The sequence below is a fragment of the Ochotona curzoniae genome, unplaced genomic scaffold (assembly GCF_017591425.1).
Source record: "Ochotona curzoniae isolate NIBS_2020 unplaced genomic scaffold, NIBS_Ocur_1.0 patch368, whole genome shotgun sequence".
Taxonomy (NCBI): domain Eukaryota; kingdom Metazoa; phylum Chordata; class Mammalia; order Lagomorpha; family Ochotonidae; genus Ochotona; species Ochotona curzoniae.
The window spans coordinates 1,599-21,794 of NW_024466937.1; the positions used below are offsets into that span (position 1 = coordinate 1,599).

The window sequence follows — 20,196 nt, forward strand, 5'->3', positions numbered from 1 at the left end:
CTGTATTACTCTTTTTCAGACTGGTGGCTCCCACTATCCCCACCTCTGGCACCCCTCTGGGAGATCTCGATAACGATTGCACTATACCGTGCACCATCAGCAGTACAATGACCAGTACTGATTTATCAGACCTACTGCTTCATACCTGGGAATCCCAGGAAAGAATCTACCTTCATTCTACCCCTCCAGACTCATACATGCCAGTGTAAAACCTCCTATATAGCTTGTAGTCAAGTGGTAGGACTAAAATGAGATTGAGTTCACATCTGCTATTCCTGGGATTAGGGCTGTTGGTATTATAAGACACAGTAACTGCTGTACCTTCCTGGCATGACCTAAGAAAGGGCCCACCCACATCACACAGTGCTAGAGACACAATTACTGGTGCCACAAGTTGCAGCATCACTCAGTCTTGGCAATGGGACAAGGTGACAACCCCTACTGTCTCCTTCAGCACCAACAGCAGGCACTGGCTATCAGTATCCTCAGTGTAACTATGCCAGATTCTCCAGAGGACTGAAGATACACATCCTAGCAAGCCCAGATTCGTCTCCAAAACTACCCCTCCGAGTCACAGCAAACTGGAGCACTGGGTCCCTTACAGATACAGCGGACCCTGATAAAAGCCTAGGACGTCATTCCAAGGATGTCTTAGGGTCACCTAAAACCAAAGCCAAGGCCGTAAGACAAATGACACCCTTCATTCCATCAAAATCAAACTCCATAAAGGACTCTAATGCCAGGTGTACAGATGTACACAAATGAACACACATACACGTGAAGAGGCAAGGCGGCATGTCACCAACCAACAAAACACAGTAGTTACCCAGAATCAGATCCTGACCGGAAGGAAATCTAGGGAATACCAGAAATAGAATTCAAATCACTAACTGTAAAAAACTTAATGTAATGGAAAGATGTGTGGATAGACAGTTTAGGGAAATGAGGAAACAGATGAGTGAAATGAATGACAAACACACTCTCCAACAGGCAAATCATTAAGAGGAAGTGAACAGAAATTTGGGAGACAAAATCTTCAATCAGTGGAATTAAAAAATATGAATAAGGGATTTAACAGTAGGATTGATCAAGTGGATGACCTGGAAGACAGATTTTTTTTTTCCAAAGATTTATTTATTTTTATTTGAAAAGCAGATCAGAGTTACAGAGTGAAGGAGAGACAAGAGAAAGATTTTCCATCTGCTGGCTCACTCCCCAAAAGACTGTGAAAGAGCCAGAGCTAAAATGATCCAAAGCCAGGAACCAGGAGCCTCTTCTAGGTCTCCAACATGGGTGCAGGGTTCTCAAGGCTTTGGAACATCCTCAACTGCTTTCCCAGGTCATAAGCAGGGACCTGGGTGGGAAGTGGAGCAGCTGGGACATGAACCAGTGCTTATATGGGATCCTGGCGCTTACAAGGTGAGGAGTTAGCCATTGAGCCATCATGCCAGCCCTGGAGAACAATTTTTTTTTTTTAATTTAACTTGATAAGACAAAAACAGAGAGACAAGAATGTTTAAAAATGAAGAAAATCAGGGCTGGCACTGTGACAAAGCTGGCTAAGCTTCTGCCTGCAATGCTATATTCTCTATGGGCACCAATCTGAGCCCAATCTAATCTAGCTCTCTGCTAATGACCTGGGAAAGCAAAAGAAGATGGCCTAAGATCTTGGCCTCCTGCACCCACGTGGGAGACCCAGAGGAAGCTCCAGGCTCCTGGCTTTACATCAGCTCAGCCCTGTCTGTTGCAGCCAACTGGGGAATGAACCCGCAGATGGAAGAACTCTCCATTTCTGTCTCTCCTTCTTACTCTATAACTCTGCCTTTCACATAAAAATAAATCAATCATTTTAGGAAGTGAAGAAAGCCTACATGAAAAATGGAATATCATTAAATGACAAATATTCAAATTATACAGGTTCTCAAGAAGAAGAAAAAGGTGTGGAGAATCTGCAAGGTGAAATAATAGTTGAAATTTCTCAGGTCTTGAAAGAGACATGGATATCCAGAAATTGTAAGCTGAAGGGACTGCAAGCAGGCATGACCAAAACGATCTTTTCCAAAGCATTTTCTGTCAATTTGTCAAAAGCTAAGGATAAGGAGAGAATCCCAGAGACAGCAAGAGAAAAGTGTCAAGTTACTTATAAGGAAAAACAGACTTCCCACCAGAAACACTGCATGCCAGGAGATCATATGTTCAAAGACTTAAAAGAAAAATACTTCCAACCAAAAATACTATATTCAGCAAAGCTATCTTGTAGAAGTGAAGGAGGGGATCTGGTGCAGTAACCTAGCGGCTAAAGTTCTCACCTTGCAGGTGGCAGGATCCTATATGGGTGCCGGTTTGTATCCTGGCTGCTCCACTTTTCCATTCAGCTCCCTGTTTATGATCTGGGAAAGCAGTAGAGGATGGCCCAAATCTCTGGGACCTTGAACCTGGAAGGAGCTCCTGGCTCTTGGCTTTGAATCAGCTCAGCTGCAGTAGTTGCAGCCATTTGGGGAGTGAACCAGCAGATGGACGATCTTTCTCTCCGTCTCCCTTCTGTAAATCTGTCTTTCCAAGAAAAATAAATAAGTCTTAAAAAAAAAAAAAAAAAAAGAAGTGAGGGCAAACAAGGCATTTCCCTGACAAGCTAAGAAGAATTCACCACAGTCAAAGCAGCCTTACAAGAAATTCTGAAGGGAGTCCTGAATCAGAAGAAGACATCATGAAAACACATGAAGCTACCAGGCTTGATTATAGAGTAAATATACTCCGTGAGCACCCAACAAAATGTCAGGTGTTGGTTCTCACAAACACTATCCACAATGTAAACAGCTTGAAGTCCCCACTCAAAAGATTTAGGTTTGTTGAACAAATACAAATCTAAGACTCTGATCTATCAAAAAGAAAAAAAGAAACACTCACAGACTCAAATGTAGGACTGGTAGAAAATATATCAGGCAAATAGAAATGAAAAATGAGCAACAGTAGGTATCTTAATAACAGGTAAAACAAACTTTCAATAAAAAAATCCTAAAAGAAACAATGAACACAATAGTTTTGATAAAAGGATCAAATCAGCAAGGAGATTTGATAATCATACATGTCTATCTAATATAAGACCACCGAAATATATATAGCAAATACTGCCAGATCTAATGGGATAGATTCCAAAACGCCCCTCCAACAATGGTTCCCTTTAAACTCCCACTCTCTTGAGGTTCATCTAGATTCCAGCAGGTATCCATTCTCCTCTCCTTTTTACAGCTCACTGGTATTGCAGTGTGTGGATAGGGCACCCTCCGCTTGGCAGTGGGTAGACAGTGCTTTCTGCTTTCTGTTACAGATAACACTGCTGTAAACATCCCTGTGTGATGTGTGGGACAGAGTACATTCCCTTGGAGAGATGCCTAGATTGGAATCATCAATGGGCAGATCATCCAGATGGAAAAATCAGCAAAGATAGGTAGCACTGAACCATCCTAAGAGAATGGACCGAAAAGACATTTACAGAATATCCCACCCAATAGCTACCAGACACACATTCTTATCATCCACACATAGAACATTGTCTAGGATAGACAATATGTTAGGCCATTCGTTCTCCCTGTTCCTCTCTCTCCTCTCTCTCTCTGCCTTTCAAATACATCAACACATCTTAAAATACTATTTTATACACAAACATTCATTGTGTCATTCATATCAGCCCCAAGCTGAGAGCAACCACAGCATTCAACTAATGGATGGGTTAAAACAACAACAAAGTGGTATCAGCAATTAAAAAAAAAAAAATCTGACTTCTGACACACAACAGAACATGAATGAAACTCATACATATGCCAAATAAAAGAAGCCATTTTTTTGTAGACCCACGAAACATGTAGAAGAGATAAATCTGTAAAAATGGAGAAATCTTAGTTAACAAAGTGTTTTAACCTGTCCTTTCTGTAGGTGATACAAGACAGTGTTGCGGTTACAAGGGCAGATTGCCTTGGGTGAAATTCCAGTGCTCGTTATTTGAGTGACTTTCTCACCATCATTTCCATACGGGAATAGTAATTTTATACCTCGTAGGTTTTTATGATGAGAAAGAGTCGATAGCCGTGAAACACGCAGAGTCAGCAGCTACCACAGCCAGCACTCAGTAAGCTATGACGACTCCTGCTAAAAGCACATCACCACCTAAGGAGAATTCACACAAAGGTTCAACTACTCCAAGTATTAAATGCTACACTACTCCTTCCCTCGGGCTTTAATTTGTCCTATACTCTCAATCAGGAAGATTATTCTGAATTAGGTATAATTCCCCAACTGCATAATGAATAAAGAAACACTACTTTATCCATGTTATATAGTCTCAAATTCTTCAAATATATTTGTTCATTATTTGGCCCCTCCTCTTGATAAGTTTCCCACTATGTCACTCTGTCTTTTGGAGTATATAGTCTTTTGAATTTTCACCTTAAAAATATTTATGAGGCATTTATCATTTGCCAGGCACTGTGTTTCATTACTCAGCCATAATGTGCTTAATTCAGTGGGTACAATTTTCTCCCCCTGATTATACCATGAATTTTATATTCATCTAGCCAAAGTATTGGAAATATTTGATTATTTTTTACCATTTTATCTACCCACACTCATAGCGGGCATTTCTAATCAGTCACAAAATTTTTTCCTGCATTGGGCTGATGAAGCAACCCAAAGCAGTATTCAGAGATCCACTATGGGTAGCACTACATTGGTTTTCTCCTTGCTGGTTTAGCTTAAGGTTTCATTAGCTCTATATTCAAATTATGACATCTAAAACTTTAGAGTTTTTCTCATGTACTGCTCACATCTACTACATGTCATCGATACATAATTAAAATAATATTTTTCCCTTCTGATCTTTGTGCATGTTTAAATGGTTATAATGAAACTGACATTTTTCACACAATACTTTACCATAGTACATACTTTTGTCACCATAGAATCAAGAAAAGCATCTAAGTCAAGAGTAAAAATTGAGATGCACAACTTCACACATACCCCCATTGCATTTTTAACTGATTTAGTGATTTTGTTTTAAAGGATATTGCTAGGGTTGAATAACATCACCAAAATCCCACCTTTTTTTTTTTTTAGCTCATTATGGGAATCCCACAATTTTACCATTTAGATTGCTTATCCTCTTTTGTATGTACTCTTTCTCAAACAAAATGTACAAGACAGGGTTAGGAGCATTGCGAGGGGGCTAGAAGTTGGGGCAGCTCCATTTAGCAGCAGTGTCTTAAATGGTACAGTCAATTAGTAAGCTATCAAACCACCTCTACCATACCCACCAATAGCAATCCCACAGCGTAAGAGCAGTGTTCAGCTTATCACCCAGTTAGTAACCCCAAGACAGATAAGCATGATCACAGCAACTTGTTCAAGAGATTTTTAAAAAAGATTTAATTTTAATTTTTATTGCAAAGTCAGATATACAGAGAGGAGGAGAGACAGAGAGGAAGATCCTCTAACCGTGGATTCATTCCCAAAGCAGTCATAATGGCTGGAGCTGAGTCGATCCAAAGCTAGGAGTCCAGAGCCTCTTCCGGGTCTCCCACGTGGGTGCAGGGTCCCAAGGCTTTGGGCCGTCCTCGACTGCTTTCCTGGGCCACAAGGAGGTGGGTGGATGGGAAGCAGGGCTGCCAGGATCTGAACTGGAACCCATATGGGATCCTGGTGTGTGCAAGGCGAGGACTTTAGCCACTAGGCTACTGTGCCAGGCCCACAGGAGATTTTTCTAAGAGTCAGATTATGAACTCTAGAATTGGCTGATGAAAGATATCAAATCTCCTGGCCTGCAGTTTCTGCTATACATTTCGGGTTACCTCCCACATTCAAACTTTTTTTTTTTTATTTGAATGAAAGACACAGAGACAGAAGGATCTTCCATCACCTGGGTCATTTCCCAAATGCCTGCAACAACCAAGGCTGGGCCTGGCTAAAGCTGGAAACTGGGAACTCAATCGGAGTCTCCTGCAAGTGCGGCAGGACTCAGGCACTTAAGCTAGCACCTGCTGTCTCCCACGTGGCCACCATCCGGAAGCTGGCTTAAGGAGCAGGGCCAGGACTTCACCCAGGCATTCCGATGAGGGAATACAGCTCCCCACGTGCCATCTTTCTATACAAAGGTTTTTATTTATTTGTATTTATCTGAAAGGCCAAGTAACAGAGAAAAAGGGAGACGGAGGGAGAGAATATACATCTTTCACCTGCTGCTTCATTTAACAAATGGCAGTAACAGCTGGGACTGGGCCAGGCCAAAGGCAGAGACTAGGAACGCCAAGCCTGATGCCTCACGTGTCTTTCACTAGCAGGAATTCTGGATTAGAATCAAACATGGGGCTGGATCCTGGGCACCCCATGTGGTGGCTTAATCCACTGTACCACAATGTGTGCCCTTCAGACAGCATCTTAACTGCTATGCCAAGCACCTGCCCTTTGTTTCTTTCTCTTTTGAAAGATTGGGATATGTTCATGCCCATGATCTGTTCCCTCCTGGTAAGCAGGCTGTCGTGTTGCCGGCTCGTAGTAGGGTCTCCATGCCTACGTTGATTGAGGGAATGACTCAAAGCCTTTGACAAAGACTTCCAATGGCAACGCTGTGATTGTTTTCACTAGCTGTTTCGGTAATAGCAATCAACTGCCAGCCCTTAGTTTAAATGCCTCTTGCTTCAGGAAGCCTTGGTGAGCCCCTTCCCAGGTCACATGACTCCCGTTAACAAGCAAAGCTCACGATGGACGTTCCATCTTAATTTTCTATGTTCACTATTATCTTCTCAATTTCAAGCGTGGTGCCCAGCACCATAGCAGGCACTCAGCCAATTATTTGCTTGGGTGAAAGAATAAGTAATTTTGGAAAATAATCTGTTTCCATCTAAAGGTTCCTTTAAGGTCAGCAGGTGTTCTCATGGTAGCTGGTCACCTGTCTGGATCTGCGTGTCTTCACCTTCACCAACAACTGCACCGAGTGTAGACCACGAAGGTCCGCGTTGAGTTCTTACTCACGTCGCCGTCACTGCCATTTTATGTGCAGTCATTTTTGGGAAGAGATGGGCACTTAAAGTCTAGTTTCCCAGCACTTCCTTCTCAGCCTGGCTTCCTCACTGGCCACCCTAAGCAAATGAGATTCTCCAAGCCTTGGACTCTCATCTGTGAAGCGTGCTAGCCAGAGAGTTCTTACTGGGCCCTCTGAGGATGAAATGAGATGCTACAGATAAGGGGGCATTAACTTCAAACACGTTCCAGTGTCTCTCTGGTATCTGCCAGCCCGACCCTCCTCAGCCTCGGCGCTGTTATCTCACCTCCCTCCTTCTGCGCTTAGCAGATGTATATTTCTACATTTTAAACACCAACTCTCTTGCCTCCTTAGTGGCTTGGTCTTCCTGCAGGCCCGGCTTGCTCCTGTGGTCTAGCTTTCCTGGTGGTATTCCCTTTACATGCAGTTAGCAGCACAAGCCTTTTCCTCCCCATCCTTTCAACACGCCGACAGAACACAGCAACCCACCCGAAATCACGGCCTCCTTAGTTGCCATTTTCTTTCTCCTTCATTGGGAGCATTCTACCATGAACCAGCATTTTATGTTTCAAAGATTCTCATCTTTAAAAAAAAAAAAAAAGAAGCATTCCTTCCTCCTGAGTCTGGGCTGGGAATCACACCTAGCTTTTCCCTGGGTCTGTGGGCTAACCCCTCCAGCGCCGCAGCCTCCTCCATGTCTGTCATTACAGACCCTCCTCGGGTCGCTACCGCTTTTCCATCACCAACCAATCCTCCCCGACACCACTAATGTCACATCTGTTACAAACCAGAGAAGGCTTTGTTCTAGACAATCCATGACAAACGAACCTCGGTGCCGTGTGATGTTTGATGGAGGATAGTCTTCTAAGGTTAAATGCAAACCGCTGTGCGACTGGCGGGGGAGGGGGAGAACATATATTTATATTCATATTAAATCTATACCTGTTGAGTTTGTGTTTTTTTTCCTCAACGCTTCAGAGACCCCCGAGCTTTCGGGTGATTGAAATAGTAGCAAGAAATGGTTTTCCAGAAACTTCGCCCCCCAAAAAATCCAAGACCTCATCCAAAGGACTGCTCCATCCACTCAAGGAACACCCACCAGTAAAATCCATCTCCACAACCAGCAGATTATCTCACCGGCGAGTGAGAAGGCAAGGGGGGGCGGCCGTACCATCCTGTGCTGCGCAGGGAGGGGGGTTCGTGCCCGTTTGGCCGGGCCTGGCTGTTTCCCCCTCGCTTGGTTTTGTCCCCGCTCCCCCCTGCGCAGGCATCCACAGTGCGTCGGGCCGGCGCTTTATAGCGCAGCCTGGGCGGCTCCGCTAGCTGTTTTTCCTTGTCTCCCTGTTGTGGCTTCGCTCGCTGGAACGCCAAGATGCAGCTCAAGCCTTTGGAGATTAACCCCGAGGTGAGCGCCAGGTGCACTGTTGCTTGGGGAGTGCGAGGCTGAAGGTCAGCCTTCGCCAGGTGGCGGTTTCTCCTTCTGCTTTGATTCCGTGTCTTATTTTTACCCCCCTCTGCATTCGCTTTTCAGATGCTGAACAAAGTGAGTGGTGTCGCCTGCTGCCTCTGCGCCCTCCCCAGGGAGCGCTTCTCGGCTGTGAGCCGCGCCCTGCGCGCTCCAGAGGCGGCCGGACAAGGGCGCACGCTGGGCGCGCTCCCTGCGCCTTGGATTTGGGGGGGTGGGGAGGTGATTCTGCGATACCAGTGTGGCGGAGGTGAAGGAGGCTGCTGCGCCCGAGGGCGTGGCGCGCGGACTCGGGTACCCGGACCTCGCGCGCCGCCACGTGTGGGCCGCGCTTTGTGCTGTGTCATTGCGCCACCGCGGGTGGGGGGCGGGGTGGGGCTCCTCCCACGGCGGGTGCCCAGGGGTGGGGGTTGGGATGGGGGGCGCGGAGGACGCGCGTGTCGGCCCCGCCCCCTGGCAGGTGCTCACCACCTGCCCATCCCTGTGCGCCTGGCCGCCGCCGCGCGTCTCCTGCCCACAGGTGCTGTCCCGGCTGGGGGTCGCCGGCCAGTATCGCTTCGCCGACGTGCTGGGACTGGAGGAGGAGACGCTGGGCTCCGTGCCAGCGCCTGCGTGCGCGCTGCTGCTGCTGTTTCCTCTCACTGCTCAGGTAGGGATGCGCGAGCTGGTCACGGTGAGGCACGCTTTGAGGGCCCCCTTCGCCGCTCGGGCTGGATGCCCAGACTTTGCTAAACGGTTTGTTTTCCCTCCCGGAGGGATTAAAAGGATGCACTTATCGGGATGCTTACTCACTGGGGGCTCCTGGCACATCTATCTGGAATTGTCTTGAATATGGGAGGAACATCTCAGTTGTAGCATACCTGTTCTGAGTTCCCTTGAACTTGGCCTTTGCTGAGCCTACCATTCAGGAGAGTGGCTGGGAGTGCCCCTTTCCAACACAGGCTGGGACCTGTGGTGGCTCATTGTTTGGTTCCCACATAGCTGTGAAATGGAGAGAGAAGGTTTTGCCCAACTCCAAACGATAAATTTTCTCGTGCTGGCCTCAGTTTGTGACGGACTTAGGGGGTGCTTTCCGCCCCTGCAGTTCTCTGGACATGCACCCTTGGGCTTAGCGTCTTTGAAGCTGCGTTGTGGGTGTGGCTTCTCTTCACCTCTTCCGTCTTCATCTCTGACCTTGTCAGGCTGTTGGGAACACCCTTCCATCTCTCTCTGGGTCTTCATCTTCCTCCAGGTGTGGCCCATGACAGGCTCCTGAAGCCTGGAGATGAGCTGTCGCCACAGGGAATTCCTGTTTCTCTTGATAACTCGGCACACACTTGTCCTAGCATGCAGGGACATAGGGATCTTGGAGGATCAGATGAAAAAATGAACAGTTGGGAGAGTTACTTGCTGTCTTGCTGTGTATGAGGGCCCCGTTGCATGCGTGGGATTCTCCGTTTCATATTTGATGCCACTTGACCCTGACTTGGGAGTGATTGGAACTGGCTTTATAAAACTTGGGGCGTCACTGCAATCACTGAAGGTCACTGAAGCAGCCCCCCAGTACTGGCTGTTCTCAAAGCACCCTGGGGCAAACCAGACAGTAGGGGAAGTTCCAGGCCTCCCCTCTTGGCGTTCAGGCTGAGCGTGGGGGAGTTGCACATGGACAACAGCTGACAGCTGTCTCTTCCCACTCTAGTCTCTTGTAAATTGTCGAAGATTTAACTTGGATGTAAAGGGAGTGTGGTTTTGTTGTAGAGCACATCCCCCACAGGGTCACCTGCCGGCCTCCTGACTCCTTGTCTAGCAGTGCTTTTATTCTGCAAAACACGATGACTGGCAGGTTTTCCGAGGCAGCTGGAGGAAGGCCGCTGGGCGGCAGTGGCGCACCATGCTTACCTTTAGAAGCTTGCTGCTCTGGGGCTGTACCAAGTGGCTCTCGCTAAAGAACGTTCTGGTTTGAATGGCTTCTGTTGACAAGAAGCCTTTGTCCTTTAGCTGCAGTTCCATTTGGTAGGTTTACTGAGTACAGTTCTCTGCAATTGCTTTCTGGGCGAAACACTGAAACAGATGTCAAGAAGAGTGGAGACTTACCAGTGGATTCCCAAACAAGATCGTTTGGGAAACACCTGACTTTGACTAAGGAGATATGAAGAATTCTAAATGGACCACATCTGAAAGCATTGCATGATACTGAAGTCTTGATGGAAGTGTCTTCATGCAGGAGTCTAAACAACCCTCCAAAGTGATTCTAGTCCATGTAAGACTTTTATTTAACTATCGCTGGAAAGTGAAAATCATCACCAGTGAGTTGAAATTAAGGGTCTGGTAGATTTAAAGTGAGAACTTCCCACTTATCTAAGTCAGTCTTGTGGGACAAGAGAGCTCACTGCTCTGTTGCCGAAGAACAAGCTTACACTGCGTTCCACGTGCAGGAGGGCCAGACTGTTGGATTTGGAAACACACTGCTGTCTTTATTTGCGTTTTACTGGTTATGGGAGAGACGTGTTTTAGTATTTGCATCCTGTTTGAACTGAAGAGACAAGACTTCACATTCCTTTCGAAGTCCTCACCAAAAGGTGCAGACAGGCCAGCTGACTTGCTGCAGGGAAGGCTGGCAGCTGCTTTGAGGGCATCTGTCTTCTAGTTCTTTCATTTGACAGTCTTGTCCTGCCCAGCCCCCAATTACTCATCTTATCCTGAAATTATATTGTTTATAGCAGACAAGTGTAAACCAGTGTGACATCATCTTGCTAGATGACCAGGTTTGGAAAAACTACACCCCATTGTACTAAACCATTAATATTGGAAAGGTGGGTGAGGTGTGGCTGGTTGGGAATAGCTAACCTGTCTAAATAGCTTTTATTTGCTTCTTTAAATGGTATATGCCTGTTTGGGTTTAGAATAGATTTGGATAGAACGTGTAGGAGCAGGAATATATTAATGAAGCAGGCAGTCCCTTGGGTCACTCACTTGGCCAGAACTCAATTAGGATGCCTGAGCAGAATGCCATGAACTGGTGGTTGTTGCCGGGAAGCGATCCTGACCTGTGTGTGATTTCTGACTTTGTTCCACTCTGTCCGCAGCTGCAATGTTGCAGTGGTGTCTAGACAGAGCCCTGGGCAAAGGCCAAGGCTGGGGCTGCACTGCAGCATCGGGGTGGGGCTTCCTTCTGGGGCAGGCGTGGCTGTGGGAGGTGGCCAGGCTGCTGTCTGGCAGGGCCCAGGGTCTGGGACCAAGGTTGCAGGCTTCTCCCACCTGTGTTTCAATTTGGGTGGGAGACCCGGCTGCACTGCCACTTGCTCATCCCAGCCTTTTTGTTGTTGGGGACACGTTTCTGTCATCCACAGCATGAGAACTTCAGGAAAAAGCAGATTGAGGAACTGAAAGGACAGGAAGTCAGCCCCAAGGTGTACTTCATGAAGCAAACTATTGGAAACTCCTGTGGCACCATTGGGCTGATCCATGCCGTGGCCAACAATCAGGACAAAATGGAATTTGGTGAGTGTGGTTTTTGCAGCCTACCATTCTGTAGTTAAATGCAAAACCTGAAATGGGAAAGCAGAGCTAACTGTTGTACTTCATCTCAGAACCCTTCAGGGCCTTTTCACCCTCAGCTGTTTTTTACACCGTGTTTAGCCATGGTGCCTCATCAGCCAGGTACACACCATCGTAGGTTTGTTGGCCTTCTCCCAGAAGCTTGGCTTTGTTGCTCTGCCTGTCTCTCTGGGCCTTCCATTTGCACACAGCTGCACTGGGCGTGATAAGAAGAGAGAACCCGTTGAGGGTGATTGCTAGAGCGATGGTGCCATTGCACCTGTTTAATTATCAACAGTTCTGGAGAATCAGATGTGAAGCCAGAAAGTATCAATAGATAGGACCTGTCATGATGGGTTCTGTATTTTGTGAACAAGAGGAGAAGCAGTACAGTAGCTAGGAGTAGCTAGCTAGGAGTAGCTGGCTAGGAGTAGCTAGCTGTGGAAGAGATGTGAGTTCTGCAGGAAGGCATTGTGGCGGTGGATGCACCTGCTGGGAGTACCATGAAGATACAGGAGGATACTATGGAAGGTAGAGGAGAAATGCATCCAGACCCTTAAGTCTGCACAAGCACAATTCACACCACGAAAATGCATTCAGATAACATGACCATAATGTATGATGTGGACCAGGAGCCAGCAAACTTTCTTAGATGGCCACAGAATCAGTCTTGGGTTTTTGAGGAACAGGTGGTCTCTGTCCTTGCAGCATAAAATCAGTTGATGATTGACAAGATGGGAAGTAAGTGGATGCTTTATTGACAGAACTAGGCAACATGATTGCCAACTCCTGACCTAGACCGTGGCTGGAGTGGCTGTTCAGCTTGTAGCAGATCAAATATATATATATACATTTTTTTCATGAAACAAGGGAGGAATGACTAAGGCTTAACTCGGGTATACTTTTAGGATTTGAACCTTGGGTTTGGGGACTTACTAGGTTAGGATGTTTTGGCTTTGTATATGATCGGTGTCTCAGTGTACTGTTAGGTGCCGTACATACAACAGGAGGTAAGGGAGTGCCTGCCTTTCTGGCACAAGCCCCCCAAGGGTGAGGGTGCTCCAGAAAGTTCATGCAAAAGAGAAGGTGAGTTTGATTCACAAAATTTGAAACCTATGCCTGATGTTTTTCCTAAGACCTAGTTGCATGAATATTTTGAAGACCACCCCCTCCCATTTATGATGTAGATGGGTGAGTGCTGTGTGATTTTTCTCTCTAGTGATAGTTTTTTTTTTTCTTTTTAAGAGGATGGATCAGTCCTAAAGCAATTTCTTTCTGAAACAGAGAAGATGTCCCCTGAAGACAGGGCAAAGTGCTTTGAGAAGAATGAGGTAGGGAGAGAACTCCCACGGCCTTCCCTTTAAGGAATGGTGGAGGGGTTTTGTGCTGCTAATTCTTTTCTCTCTCCTGCAGGCCATACAGGCAGCCCATGATGCAGTGGCACAGGAAGGCCAGTGTCGGGTAAGTGCAAATAAGACAGCCAGGTTCCCGAGGGCCACACGTATGTCCACTGATACATACGCAAGGATCCTCTGCTGGGACACAGCTGGTGTTAGCTCCCCACCCACCTGCAGGTCAGTTAATGCTAGGGTACTTAACCCCAGTAGTGTTTTTCTTAGGCCTGTTCATAAAAATAACCCTTCACAACCCTCACTGGTAGGTCAAAGAGTTTTGAATGAATTCAGATGAATACTTTTTATTCAGATTAGAATGGGGCTTCTAGAGTGAGAAGTACATCTGTGTGAGCATTTCAAGTGCTATGCTCAGATTATTGGAGGAGAATAAGGTGTGAGGGGTACTTCAAAGTACGTTTTGATGCAGAATAGTTTTGAAATCCTATAAATTTTGTTTTTTAGGACATGCATTTCCATAAACTTTTTGAAGCATGCATGTACATTGATTTCAATATTTCTTGCACCCTGATTTGTCTTCTAGTCCTGCTTTTCGTGAATTCTTTGGAATACCTCCATGTACCAGCAAGGACTGACACTTTGTAGAATAACTGATAGATCATAATGTAGACAGAAATTCCAAATCGGCACTATGACCGAAGTTGGCTAGTATCTTTTTTTAAATGTTTGTTTGGAAGGCTTAGAGAAAGATACTTCATCCACTGCTTCACTCTCCAAATACCCACCGCAGTCAGAGCCAGGCCAAAGCCAAGAGCCTGATTCTCCACTGGGGCTCTCCCATGTGGACAGCAGGGAGTCAGATGTTTGGTCCAGCCTCTGTTGCCACCCAGAATGTGCGTTAGGAAGCTGGACTAGAAGCAGAGTCACTGAGACTTAAACCAGGTATTTTGATAACACGATGCCCAGTACTGGCTTAATCTTCTGCCCCCATAGGGCTTGCACCCTCACTTTCTAGTATTTTTTTCCCCAAAGATTTATTTAATTTTACTGGAAAGGCAGATTCTCAGAAAGATATTCTGTTCACTGGTTTGCTCCCCAAGTGGCTACAATGGCTGGCGCTGAGCTGATCTGAAGCCAGCAGCTTCTTCTGGGTCTTCCCAAGTGGATGAAGGATCCCAAGCCCTTGGGCCATCTTCTGCTGTTTTCCTAAGCCACAAGCAGGGAGCTAGGAGGGAAGTGGAACAGCTGGGACATGAACTGGTACTCATAAGGGTCTTGCATGTGCAAGGCAAAAATGTAGTCACTGAGCCATCATGCCTGACACCCACATTTTGGTCTTGACCTTGGATGAGTTACTTGTTTTTGCTTTAATTTCCTGCTCAGTAGAAAGCATGTAGTAATAGCATCTCCACAGGGTTGTGCTAACATTTACTGTATTTCTACCTTAATGGGCTGATAAATAGTAGCTATAATTATTTTTGAAAATGTAAACAGGCTGATTCAAGTGTAGCTTGCTTAAATTGCAAGAGAATTTCATTTAGTGAGTTCAGCTCACAATATTCATTTCCAAAATCATGTTCTTGACTCTCTTCAGGTAGATGACAAAGTGAATTTTCATTTCATCATGTTCAACAATGTGGATGGCCACCTCTATGAACTTGGTACGTATCATTCTATTTTTGGAATCCAGTGTATTTTCATGTGTTTCTTTCAGGTGGAATGTTTTTTTACAGTACTGGTGTATGACTTTTAGAGTATCTGGTATGGCGGTGACAGGGTGTTCTCACTGGGACACTTACCCTCCTGTGGGACCCGGAGGGTGTCCTCCTTTAACTGACATAGACGAGACTCATTCATGGCAGGACCTATGAGATCTCAAAGTCCATGGAAATGCATAAGCTTTTTGAAGTACCTTCGTGCCCAGTGTATGACTTCAGTTTGTAAACCAGTGAAGAGAGAAGAATAGAGCAGCACTAGTTCAAGGCAAATGTATCCGCCCTTCTCGTCCCACCTCCTGCTGTGGCATTGTCTAGTATCTTCCTCATCAGTCAAGGCGTATTTCTGAACGCCCATGCTGGATATGACCTTGCCTGTGCAAAAGGAGCTTGGAGATGTTGGAGTAATCTCCATTAGCTGATTTATGGCAAAAGAAAAGATTATCTGCCTTATACAAGATCCGTGATCTTTGTGTGAACAGAAAGTTGCCACTGATGAGCTGTTCAGGCCACAGGACAATGCAGGGCAGTGGGCATTCATGGCAGGACCTATGAGATCTCAAGGAACTGGTCTTTGCCAAGAGGCGGGGCACAGTCCCCTTCATTAGAGTTCCTGGGTTAGCTTTGACCTGGATTATTGCAGGCAGGATTGCTTGGGGTGGATCTCTAGGAACCCTCAGACGTGTAAACAGCTGTATCATAACCAGGCTTCTCTGTGGCAGTGGCAGAAATATTCAGTAGAATCCAAAACTTGCCTCTGATCAGGACACAATGCGGTAGCTGAAAAATGCACAGGAAGTTTAACATGCCTGGTCTCTTTGTTCCAGATGGGCGAATGCCTTTCCCGGTAAACCACGGTGCCAGCTCGGAAGACTCCCTGCTGCAGGTAATCTTTGGAATGCGTGTCAGCTCAAGGGCCCATGGACCCTCCGCCAGGCTGTCCGCAGGGCTCGCGCTGCTTTCAGGAATGCCAGCTCAGTTGTCTGGGTTCATTGTCGCCTGCCCTTCATGTTCTCCCTAATTCCATCCACCTCCTGTCATAGCAGGTGGCTTGAATCAGCATCCTTAGGAGCAATCTTCACTAATGTGTGTCATGTGCTGTGTTTGGTTCACATCAAGCCTCCAGAAACCCACTGCTTTGCTTAGGTGTGGGATTGCGGGGGCCATTGTGCTCGGGTGCTCTCCTGCTCCAGGCCACTGGGGAGACCTGTGACTCTGTGCAAGACCTGGGTAGTGGGGCCTCTGCACCCTAAAAAGGAGCTCTAGCCTTGACTCCATTTTTTTTTTGTTAGAGGAACATTGCTCAATTGTGATTAAAAATGAAATCCCCTCAGCCGACTTCATTTGTTGTAGGACTGGTAGCTTGTGCCTCTGGGCACTGGGCTGTGTGCAGTGCAGGCATTTGCAGGCGCGCCCTGTCACGAGCCAGCTGGTGTGCTTCGGGTGTTGGGTGGCCACTGGCTATGTTGCAAGTATTTAGCTCAGAGCTACGAGTGGGCAGCTGCAGAAAGAATGTGGCTAGGAAGGACTCGCCCCGATTGAATTCGCAATCAGCCAACAGACTGCTTTGCTGCTGGACAATTTCTGCCTTTGGTAGAATACTTCCATTTGTAAATATTTACTTGAAAGGTAGGGTTAGAGATGAAAGAGCTCTTCCATATACTTTGCTGGTTCACTTTCCAGGTGGCCACAGTGGTTGAAACTGGACCAGTGTGAAGCCAGGAGCTTCTCCCAAGTGGGTGCAGGGGCCCAAGGACTTGGTCCTTCCCTCACTACTTTCCAGGGAGCATTAGCAGGGCCCATATGGGATGTTCATGTTACTGGCTGTGACCTTACGTGCTGTGCCATAGCACAGGCTCTTGTAGAATCCTTTGAGTGCTGCAGTGAGGTAGGGGTGACTGTCCCCATGTCACCCAGTGGTTTAGTCACACCCAAGGGCAGTGACTTCAGAGAACTGTGGTTCCAAGCTGGCCAAGGGCTGTAGGTTGTGCATCTGCCTTTCTTTCTCGTGGACCTGCCTGTGAAACATAGACCTGTTTGTGCCACTGAGCTAACAGAGTCTTGTTTCCTTGAGTGAGGTGGACTACAGCAGTGGACAGTGACATGGAGTGAGGAGCCAGGCTTGGAGAGGCTGGGGGTGAGCAGGTTGTATGATGAGGTTGCAGATGCAATGTGTGGCCTCTGATTTAGGGACAGCACTCTGACCTTTAAATACAGTTGAGCGTCATGCCAACTTTTATCTAACACTGCTTCCTAATAACACATAATGTGTGTCTCATCAGATCTCTAAAGCTGTTACATGAGGCATGGGGAGGATAAACCTTTGTGTTAAAAAGAAACCTGGGCCCAGCATTGGGGAGCAGCACTGGCATCCCTTACCAGGATGTTCCCACTGCTCCACCTCCCATCCAGCTCCCCGCTAATGCACCTGGGAATGCAGCAGAAGGTAGCCCAAACCCTTGTGCCTCTGCACCCACAGGGGAGACATGGATGGAGTTCTAGGCTCTTGGCTTCTCCTGGCCCAGCCCCAGCTGGTTTGGCCATTTGGGGGATGCAGCAATGAAATAAAGATTCCTCTCTCTCTCCATCTGTCTCTTACTGCCTCTGTTTCTGTTCTGCCTCTGTCACCCTGCCTTTCAAATAAACCAAATAAGTCCTAGAAGATAACTTCTGATCAGAATCTCGCTTAAAATTGATACAAATCCACATACTTATGAGCGAAAATTCTTGTCCTAAGTAAATTTCAAGATGTTTGAGGCTTTCCACATCTGACATTAAACATAAGCCAGGCATCCTTGATTTAGGTGACTGCGTCCGGTGTTGGAAGCAGGCAAAGATAGCTGCTGTCTTCGAAGCATGCCTGAAAGCGGAGGTGTCGCCACTGGGCGTGACCAGGCAGCTAATGGGAAGAAGGCAAGTCGACTGTAGTGACGGGTCAGCCAGGCTTCCAGTGCAGGATGTGGATGTTGGCATAAACCTGTGCTAGTGTTTAAACCCAGCTCTAGCTCAGGAACAAAACCCCAGTGTGATAGATGGCTTTGTCAGTCATCATTACTAGGATTTTTAATAAAGTACCTTGATTCAGTGCTTTATTAGGGCAAGCAAACACTGCTTCAAATGCCCACCAAGGCCTAGGGCTTGGGGCAGAGGTCAGTGGTAATCAGGTCTCCCATATGGGTGGCAGGAAACCACTGACAGAACCACCAGAGCTGCCTGCCTGCAGGAAACTCAGTCTGGTCCCTGTCAGTGGAGCTTGGACAGCCTGACTCCCAGGCCAACCACCTGCTCCCACAAACTCCTGGGTTTGGTCAAGTTGAGGATCTGGTGTATTCTTTGTTTTTTAAAGGTTTTGGATCTCTTAGGGCTGCAACATGAACTTTCCTCTGAACTTGCTAAAAACTGGATGGTGTTATTTCTGATCTTGGCAAGAGGGGTGGGCGGTGTCCTGCCCAAAGGCCGTATGAGGTTGTTGAAATCATTTGGTTTGGCCTGCCAGGGAACCACACACAGGACTGAAAATTCAGTAAGTGTAGCAGCCTAATCGTTGGAAGTGGAATTTTGCATGGCCTACAAATGATGTCATAAATATGCAAATGCATGTTAGAAAACATGAATCCCTACCCCTGCATTAAGCATCTAAACCTTAGAATTTGGAAGTTGCCAGCCCTGGGATGAGTTTTCAGTTACCAGTCGGTGTGTAAGGTTTGTCATCTACACGTGCTGCCCACTCCACCACAAATCCATCTCATGGGCCTATACCCGGAACACCAGGTAAGCTTACAGGCTGACTGTAAAATGTTGACTTGAGGACATTTGTGTAGTATCTGAGTTAGGAGAGTCTTTCTGTGAGGTGCAGAGGACAGATCAGCTTCCTGTCTTATTTCTGTTTGAGAAGAAGAGTGCTCAAAATTGAGCTTCCTTGCCCAAATCAGGTCGAGGTAAGCAGACACGGCTGCTTGGCGGAGGTGGTAAGGCTCTCCTTGTTGATCTTTCGTGTTGAGCCCCCCATCTTCAAGGTGCAGTGGGGGGAGCTTCTAGTTGGACCTGAGCATGAAGCACTCTGAGATGTTCCTGTTGAGCTGTCACCACAGGGGGATTCATGACGTGCCTTCTTCTCAGGATGCTGCCAAGGTGTGCCGGGAATTCACCGAGCGTGAGCAAGGAGAGGTCCGCTTCTCGGCCGTGGCCCTGTGCAAGGCGGCCTAATGCTCGTGGGAGGGCCTTTGCTGTTCCCCTGCCCTTCACCGTGACCGTCCATCCCGGACCGGGCCATCTACATGCTTCAGTGGTTCTGTGTCCTGCCCCCCGCCCTGCCCTGCCCCATCCAGGCACTAGCTGAGTTGGTAGGGTTTGATGTAAGCTTCAAGTGGCGAAGCATTCCCCCCACCCCCAACACTATGTCTTGTTCCTTAATATCTATGCTTTACATGGCTGTTTTGGTTTATGTCTCTAAGTTAAGGCCTTGGATGAGGTTGAATTGTTTGTCCTTAAAAGGAATAAAACTTTTCTGCTGATGAAAGTCTGTAAACTGGGTCTCATTTCCCCTTCCCTTGGTACATCACGGGTTCTTTTGACAGTGATAGACAAAAGTGCCTTCCATGTACACACCATAGGCAAGGCTGTTGGCCAGAAGACAGTTTTGAGTGGAATGTGTTCTTCACACTCCTTTCTATGCATTTTAAAAAAGATTTATTTACTTTTATTGCAAAGTCAGATATACAGAGAGGAGGAGAGACAGATGAAGATCTTCTGTCCAGTGATTCACTCCCCAAGTGACCGCAGTGGCCGGTGCTGCATCTGAAGCCAGGAGCTCTACCAGGTTTTCCACACGGGTGCAGGGTCCCAAGCCTTTGGGCCGTCCTCGACTGCTTTCCCAAGCCACAGGCAGGGAGCTGGATGGGAAGTGGAGCTGCCGGTGTTAGAACCGGCGCTCATATGGAATCCTGGTGTGTTCAAGGTGAAGACTTTAGCCACTAGGCTACTGCACTGGGCTTCCTATGCATTTTTGTTCCTATGCGTTCCTGTAGAAACTATTAGAGAACTTTCAAAACCTTTTTTTTAAGAACAATTTTATATTGGTAGAAAAGTTGGAGATATTGTCAAATTCCCATAAACTCC

General features: G+C 46.9%; 1 protein-coding gene across 1 annotated transcript; it reads left to right on the forward strand.

Moving 5' to 3' along the window:
* Positions 1–8,401: 8,401 nt before the first annotated feature.
* On the forward strand, positions 8,402–19,593 carry LOC121167442 (ubiquitin carboxyl-terminal hydrolase isozyme L1). Its single transcript, XM_040996838.1, has 9 exons — positions 8,402–8,435; positions 8,562–8,573; positions 9,016–9,144; positions 11,825–11,975; positions 13,257–13,342; positions 13,425–13,472; positions 14,958–15,024; positions 15,906–15,964; positions 19,198–19,593. Exons 1-9 carry the CDS (start codon positions 8,403–8,405, stop codon positions 19,282–19,284), a joined length of 672 nt encoding a protein of 223 aa, XP_040852772.1. The 5' UTR covers position 8,402; the 3' UTR covers positions 19,285–19,593.
* The last annotated feature ends 603 nt before the right edge of the window (positions 19,594–20,196 follow it).